Source organism: Phaethon lepturus, unplaced genomic scaffold (assembly GCF_000687285.1).
Source record: "Phaethon lepturus isolate BGI_N335 unplaced genomic scaffold, ASM68728v1 scaffold18492, whole genome shotgun sequence".
NCBI classification, from domain to species: domain Eukaryota; kingdom Metazoa; phylum Chordata; class Aves; order Phaethontiformes; family Phaethontidae; genus Phaethon; species Phaethon lepturus.
Genome location: NW_010521436.1, coordinates 414 through 8,619, shown reverse-complemented (window position 1 = coordinate 8,619; position 8,206 = coordinate 414). Strand labels below are relative to the sequence as shown.

The 8,206-nt window shown below is 41.8% G+C and overlaps 1 protein-coding gene across 1 annotated transcript in view; it reads right to left on the bottom strand.

The window, feature by feature from the left end:
- TICRR (TOPBP1-interacting checkpoint and replication regulator) overlaps nucleotides 1-8,206 on the bottom strand; it is a gene marked incomplete at its 5' end in the record, with an annotated part of 18,126 nt that overhangs the window by 9,510 nt on the left and 410 nt on the right. Inside the window, 11 exons of the mRNA XM_010281521.1 lie at nucleotides 664-906; nucleotides 1,214-1,293; nucleotides 1,473-1,566; nucleotides 1,923-2,017; nucleotides 2,937-3,085; nucleotides 3,655-3,867; nucleotides 4,626-4,768; nucleotides 5,495-5,627; nucleotides 6,158-6,401; nucleotides 6,661-6,902; nucleotides 7,496-7,781. Of these exons, the coding sequence (XP_010279823.1) occupies nucleotides 664-906; nucleotides 1,214-1,293; nucleotides 1,473-1,566; nucleotides 1,923-2,017; nucleotides 2,937-3,085; nucleotides 3,655-3,867; nucleotides 4,626-4,768; nucleotides 5,495-5,627; nucleotides 6,158-6,401; nucleotides 6,661-6,902; nucleotides 7,496-7,781 (1,922 nt within the window). The remainder of the gene's footprint in view (nucleotides 1-663; nucleotides 907-1,213; nucleotides 1,294-1,472; nucleotides 1,567-1,922; nucleotides 2,018-2,936; nucleotides 3,086-3,654; nucleotides 3,868-4,625; nucleotides 4,769-5,494; nucleotides 5,628-6,157; nucleotides 6,402-6,660; nucleotides 6,903-7,495; nucleotides 7,782-8,206) is intronic.

Genomic DNA, 8,206 nt, shown 5'->3' with positions numbered 1-8,206 from the left:
CTGGCCACACTATTGCTGATACAGGCCAGGACACTGTTGGCCACCTTGGCACACTGCTGGCTCATGTCCAGCTGGCTGACAACCAGCACCCCAGGTCCTTTTCCACCAGGCAGCTTTAGAGCCACTCCTCCCCAAGCCTGTAGCATTGCATGGGGTTGTTGTGACCCAAGTGCAGGACCCTGCACTTGGCCTTGTTAAACCTGATACAGTTGACATCAGCCCATCGATCCAGCCTGTCCAGATCCCCCTGCAAAGCCTTCCTGCCCTCGAGCAGATCAACACTCCTGCCCAACTTCGTGTCGTCTGCAAACTTACTGAGGGAGCACTCAATCCCCTCATCCAGATCATCAATAAAGATACTAAACAAGACCGGCCCCAAAACTGAGCATTGGGGAACACTGCTTATAACCAGCCACCAACTGGATTTAACTCGTTCACCACAACTCTCTGAGCGCAGCTGTCCAGCCAGTTCTTTACCCAGCAAAGAGTAAACTTGTCTAAGCCACGAGCCACTAGTTTCTCCAGGAGAATGCTGTGGGAGATGCTATCAAAGGCTTTACTAAAGTCCAGGGAGGCAACATCCACAGTCTTTCCCTCATCCACTAGGTGGGTCACTTGGTCATAGGAGATGATCAGGTTGGTCAAGCAATTTGGCATTATTACCTTCTCTTTTTGGCAGATCTGGTGCGCAGCTCCTCCAACTGATCACTCTCAGTGCGTAGGCAAACAGTGCTGGGAGTTAAGGCAGATGATAAAGACAGCGGAAGGCCTGGAGATTTGCTATCCAGAGTCACAGAGTCATCACTGAAGAAATCTGAAGGCAGAACAGATGCCAGCTTCAGGGGTATTTGTGTACCAAGACTGTAGTAAATATCTCCAAGGATCTTCGGTATAGAATTCGTATACCTAGAGCATCAGAGAGAGCCCGCATCAAATACACAAAACTGTCAGTGTTTCAATCCCAAGGTTTGAACTAAATCTTTGTTCTTAAATGTCAATTAAAAAACAAATTAAAATATTGTCTTCATTAGTTTACTTGATTAAAGAAAAAGTAGCTGATAAGCAAGATAAGCGTAATGAACAGAACATGTCTAAACTTCTGAAAATTTCAAAGAAGCAGTAAATCCAAGCTGTAAATTGCTGTTTACTCAAAGAAGATATCCAACCAAAACCACAGTCCCCAGTAACACTTAAGTCATGCTAAAGAACTTACAATTCTAGTATTTCCTCTAGAAACTTTGTAAGATACCCTGGATCTTCGGTCAGACATAAAATGCGCAGCATATCTGTCACCTGGAATAGAAAGTCAGGTGGGAAAACGGATTAAGTTGTGACAGTGGCAACACCCGATTTTTTTTTTTCCCCCCCCAAGGAATATAAAATGTTACAGAAAAATCAAGGGAAAGCTACAGGTTCCAGGTCTGCATTTCTAATGCTATCCAGAAACACAGCCTGGTCTATAATTTACTTGCCTCTTCTAACAGCTGCTCCATTTCATCAGTGTTGCTTTGCAGTGAAGGGCACTGAAGACATAACTCAAGGCGCAAAAATACCTGAAGTCGGCACCTAAGAAAACAAGTAATCCTCCACTACCTTTTTTCTGGTGGAAACAGCATATTTACTGCAAAACGTATGCTTAAAAAAGTAACGAGAGGGGAACTGGCTCATTTTGACCACCTAATTTGGTTAGCATTTCATTCTGGTGGCAGGCGAGATGCCTCATTTCAGATACAGGCTGCAATGCTTATCACACAGCATATGTACATTTGCATTTAATGAAATGTTTTTACTGAGACCAGAGATTCTCCTTTGAATATTTACCCCATGTAAATACTTTTACACGTGTACAAAAAAACACCATTAAAAATTGCTAACCCACTCCACAGTATCTCAGAAGTTGAAGTAAATAGAGTGTCTCATACTCTCTGACTTTGGTCTCCTTCTGTAAGCCATGCTGTTGTCTGAGCATTTTGCTGGTCTTCAGGAGATGGTTTCTGACTCTTTCCATGCAGGCCATCTGCAGATACACATAATTACAGGAAAAACTTCAGACAGGTTTTCTCCCCGCCCCACCCCCCCCGCCCTTGACCCATTCTTTTGGGAATAGCTTGGGGTTTTTTCTTCTCTGACTTTGGTCTCCTTCTGTAAGCCATGCTGTTGTCTGAGCATTTTGCTGGTCTTCAGGAGATGGTTTCTGACTCTTTCCATGCAGGCCATCTGCAGATACACATAATTACAGGAAAAACTTCAGACAGGTTTTCTCCCCGCCCCACCCCCCCCGCCCTTGACCCATTCTTTTGGGAATAGCTTGGGGTTTTTTCTTCTTCAAGGAAAAGAATTTTCTTCTTCAGTAGATAAGTCACGATAACATGAGACATAAAACAGCTTATAGCTTGAAATCACAGAGAAGGTCACTTGCTTGCAGCTTCAGGACTTCTTCAGTAGCTACAGATTTGTCTTTCACAATATTTTTTTCCAATTACAAGTTTACCAATTTTGGTTTTAGTGATTGTAAGAAATACCTTGAACTATTTCTCTTTCCTGGAGAAGTAGCAGGCCTAGATTTGCCATGTAAAGCAAAACCAGAAGACAAACCTTTTTTAAAATATGGTTTTCAAGAATGTATTTTTTTAAAATACTGTCTTTGAATCAAAGTGAAATCAGAATTCAGAATGAGGTCAACGTAAAAAGACATCTGTTGCAATCTTACCAGTTTACACTTTTCTAAACTGAACTGGATTTTCCTACGTTCTTTACAATTACCTACAGTTTTTCCACTACTGAGTCAGCACAGATAGAAGTAGTTCGCGGTTGTGGTTTTGACTATGTGCAACCGTGCATAAAAGCTTCAGGTAAGATGAAGGAAAGGTAGCCTGAAATAGTAAAAACTTTAATTTCCAGATCAGTAACAACCCTGCCCACATGCTTTTACCTACCTCTTTCTCTGTGGCATCTTGTACTTTCAAGAACTTTTTGATGACCATGATCATATTCTGGGCACACACAGGTGAAAGAACTCCCTCAGCTACAGCCTTCTGGTAGCTTGCAATTAAGTGGGACTGCAGTTCCTCCTCAGTTTTGAGGCCTGCGATGGAAATAGTCCAAGTTAACTAAATGCCTGTTCACCACACCTTACTGATAAAACACTCATTCCAGCTGATGAGGGGAACAGAGGGAGTCATCAAAAGACATTTTCTCCAGCAAAGATGCATCCAGACCACAGAATACTAACAGAAGCAGTCCCAGGTCCAGACCCATGACAAATTACAAGCTTAGTTCCAAGTATAACAGCAAGCTTTCAGGTTACTGTAACAGTCAAGAAATTCCCTTTACTTCTGCATAATTAGTAAATAGGGTGCTTCCCTCTACTTTTGATAAAAAACCCAGATAGTTCCTTATTGCTTTTTTCAGATGGAAGCAAGGCAGGAAATTAACCCCAGGAGCAGTGGCAACACTAGGTTGTAAACATTTATAGAAGCTAACTGGGAAAAGGGTGGAAGAAAATAACCACTCTGTGCCAAACTGAAGATACAGAAACTCAAGCATTGATCTGTTCCTTAGTACCCAATACCCCCTTATTACCCTTCCCTGTCCCTTCCATAAAAATGCCATATGACCTCCTACAAACATCAGGACTGATAACTTAACACACACCTATTGGTATTTTAAGTGCCTCTTCCTTTTCTTCCACCTTATCATCCAACGTTTTTGCTGAAAGCTTCTGTGGAACCTTCTCATTCACTGTTGGTGGTGCACCATCAGGTTGAAACTTATGAGCTTTTACATTCAGTCGTGCTACATTGAGCATCTGCAGGGATCTGGACATGGTCTTCATCTTCTGCCTGACTGGAGTTCGGGGAACCCCACCTGCAATGCCACAAAAAGGGAGTTCTACCATCAGACACACTGGGGCAGGAACTCCACCCAAGGTACAGCATAATACTGAATTCTGTGTTGCTGTCAAGTGAGATTAGTAACCTTCTAGGGGAAAACATGGCCCAAACGGTTTGCATTTCTCCATGAAATAAGTGTACAAGCAGCATAGCAGGCAGCTACTTCTAAGTAAAAAGCAGGTGAAAACTGTTGCTCTGCATAAGAGCTTATATAGGTATAATCAGAAGTTACATATATGGAAGCAACCTTATGTCACAGAAATAGAAATAACTGACAGAGCAAGACTTTGGGATACATCAGGTCAGGGTATACACAACTGTGGTTAGTGTACTGAAATGCAATGATTAAACTCTTCTAGAAGAAAGCAGTTTATTTTTCCAAATTAGAACAAAGTTGAGAGGTTGCAATATTTACTAGTAGTTGGAGCAGTCCCTATTTTAACAACTAGTGAAACTGCAGAGCTCTGCATGCTGCTTTTTAACAGTTTTGTTGCTCACTGTGCAGCCTTGAATTAAAGAGTCATTTGGGTTGTACTAAAGGACAATATGTAAATGTTGCTGTCTCTAAATGAAAAAATCTACCATTTTTTAAAAAAATCTACCAAAATCTACCATGAGTGCCACTACTCAGGAGAGTACAGATCTCTAGGGTTCATGCATTAAAAGGCCTGCTGAGGAGTCTTTATCAGCTTTAATTGATAATACACACATATAATCCCAAAGCATACATACGTCGTTTTCTGTTATTTCCTGGTCCAGCTGCAGCAGATGTTTCACTGAGTTTTCTCTGGTACAGCTCAGATAGACTTTCTGAGAGTTCCACTTCAGATTGGTCTGCATCATCCTTCCTGTTAGGACAAGGAACCTGCAGGAGCCTATATAATAGAGACATTCAATACAGTTACCAAAAAGATGGGAGTGGGAAGCATATCCCTTGTTCCCAGTGGACAGGAACCAGGTTTTTCTAGGTGCCAGTCCACAGCAATATAGCATGAGTAACACTCCTCCAATGCCCGCTGCCCAAAACTCTCACTTAAAAGATGCAAAAACCCAAACCATCCTCTTAAAAGGGTCACACCAAGTTGTAAATAACCACAACAAGAGTTGCCTGATGTACTGTCACTGACCCATACCACAGAACTACATGAGCAGCTTTGTGCTAAGCTATCCTGCATTAGGCTTTTTTTTTTATGTTTCACTCAGCAAGCTCTTTGAAGAAAGCAAGCTTATTCATTCCTACTAAATACCAACTGTGATAACACAACCACTATCTTCAGTATCTTGCAGTGGATCTTATCATACCATAAGAAGAGATGAAGTCTGACATTCCCCCAAGTAGCTTAGGTCATTAAGTCACCTGTATCACTCCTGAAACTGTCAAGATCTTATTCCACATAAACTGCTACCCAGACATCCTGTTCCCAGTTCCTTCTGTCTATAAACCAAAACATAATGAAGCAAAAGCACACAGTGAACTGACGACAGCAATAAAAGCACTGAGACACATTTAATTCTAGAACTCTTGAGCAACACTACAGCTGTACTCCCTTATCAGGAAGCAGAAATTCTTGATTACTCACAGACATGTTTCAGAAAAACACCTGAATGACTCCATCAGATCTGAGCTTGCTCCACAAGCATTTGATGCAGGATACCATGCTTCAAGCACTGAAGGATGCCAGCCCTCTGTATGGGACAGTTCCCATTGGACCCACTCTGGCACAGGAGTTTCTTCTCCTGTGGGCAGAAACACACAAAAAAGCTAGAAGGAAACTAAACGAAGTGGCAGAAGATCCCAGCCTTCACAGAGGCTCTAAAGTAGAGGTTTCCAAACCTTTGCTACCAGAGGGGCAATTTAATAGCCAATACATCAGGCAGGAAGACTTGTAAGACTCATTATAACACAGAACAGGTGAGCTAAAACCAGCATCCTTGCAGCCCTACCCAAAGGCTCTACTGGCCAGGGATGGCTTGTGACACATTTTAGGAACCTCATTCTGAACACCTGTCCCCAAGCACAAGTAGCTGCACTTTATCTGCAAGCTGATGGAAACTAATGCTCTGTCAATAAAACAGAAAGGGACACCAGCACAGATTTCTGCATCACATCACAAGGCCTGAGCCACAGAAGACAAGACAAAATTAACAAGTCCCAAAAATAAGAGACTCCTCACAGAGGACATCATCAGCTTTAAACTTTTCCACTCCAAATCAGATGTAGAGATGATCAAAAGATGGTGAGCTTTGCATTTCCTGATACCTACCCATACTGGCCAGAGAATCTTCCACCGAAATGTTAATTTTACTCAAGACACTATTTACAACATCTGGGAGGTGAAGAGCATGGTCTTGGGAAGAGTTCTCCACTATGGCTCCTTTAAGGTTGCACCGCTGAACTTCAGTGGTCTTCTCAGTACCAAGTATAGTCAGAACAGCAGTGCGCTCAGAAAGTGGTGATAAAACAGCACTGCAGGGGCACCAAGTTTTAGACAGAGATACCTCAGCAACCTATAATAAAAAAGAGAAAAGTTTACGTTATCTAGATATACATAGAAATAGAGACCTAAGGATTACAGATACTTTACAAACAGGTTATAGACTTACATGCCTTCCTAAAGAATGCTAAGAATTTAGCTCCAAATGAGCGATTTGCAGTGCAACAAATACCACTATTATTGTCTTCACAACATGACACACTGCCATCCCTTTTGTCACAGCTCATTTCAGAACAGATATTAGTTTAAGGCAAAAAAAAAAAAAGATTTACCATTTGCAGTTCTTCAGTCACTAGACTCCTTAACAGCTGATGAAACAGTGACCTGTCATGCTCTGCCTGCTCAGCCTGTGAGCTCTGTAGTATCCAGCTCTCTGTGAGAAAGTGGCCAGCCTGCATCAAGCTCCAACCCGTCAGGGTACCTTTCAGGAGGATATTGACTGGACAATGCAGTTGTCTTTGGCTCATGGCTAGGGGTTCCAGGATCACAGCACAGATTTCCTGCTTCTTTTCCCCTGTGCAAGGATAAGATAAAGCAAAAGTCCTAAGGCTCATAAAACAGGTTTTTCATCCAGATGAAGAGACAACTTCAACGCAAGACAAATAAATTCAGAGATTAAACTGGGAATAGTTCTACCGCAAGTGTATTGTAGAACTATCTTCCAAAGCTCTCACGAAGGAGCTAAGTGCACGAAGGGACCACTAAAGAGACAGTGCACACTGCATGCTGGTTTAAAGCTAATCTGCTTTCTTTTGAAGAGACTTTTTGTTTGTGTTCTTTCTTTAGCCAAATTGAAGCCGAGACAAAGCACATAGAAGAAAAGGGTGTGTATCTGTATAAGCTGGGACCAGCAAAGGCATTTTGAATTCAGGCATTCAAACTTCTAGAAGCATGGAAAACTGAAGAGACTAAATCAGAAATATCAGCTAATAGCTCTCTTATCAGAGGAGCTAGAGCACGTACAGGACTTTTTAAAAGTTTAGGCTCTTAAATATCTGAAATTACTTTTACATGTACTATTCACACGGGAAACTCATCAAGGACCTTGCATGAGAGATTGCAGCTATTACTATGCACACGTATTTCTTTTTCCTTTTTTTTTATTACCAGGCATGCTGAGAAACATCATTCCTTCTTGATGGGGGAATACTGCTTGAAATACAGAGGGCTTCGAGAACAAGCAATTCAAAGTTGCATCTAATGGCAAAAGCATGGTCCAAGGCACAGCCTGTGGCACTGGGCAACTTGAGTCTCCAAGAAGGCCACGAGCAAGATCTGCCCTGTGGTGACTCAAACATTGCACTAAGGTTTCAGATGGCAAAATGGTGCCTCCCGTCTGACGGATCAGTTCAAACATTGTCCAGTATCCAACATGATCTGGGGATTCGATCAGCTGAAATAAAGTAACAAAGAGGTCTCAAGTTAATATTGGCAGTGAGATAACCTCCATCCAAACAAATAGAGATTGCATGCTTTTAGAAAAGCTGGCATAAGAAACACATACTGAGCATCTTAACACAGTGCTTTCCAAGTGTTTTTATAGAGTTTACTAACCTTATCAGGAACCAAATAAAGAAAAGACTATTCCCACTTGAATTAAGAGGTAGCCAGTATTTTCAAGCATGTATCTAGACACCTGCATTGTCAGACTGATTATTTGCAATTCTGAACACGTAACTCCCACTTAACTCCAAGCACAAGACAATCCATCAATAAACACTGCAGAGTTACTCAACTGCTAATATATCCCCAGCTTCACAGGGGAACTACCATTCCAGTTTTCAGTCTCTTGCTGAAGATTATGTGGCAGTATCTGAA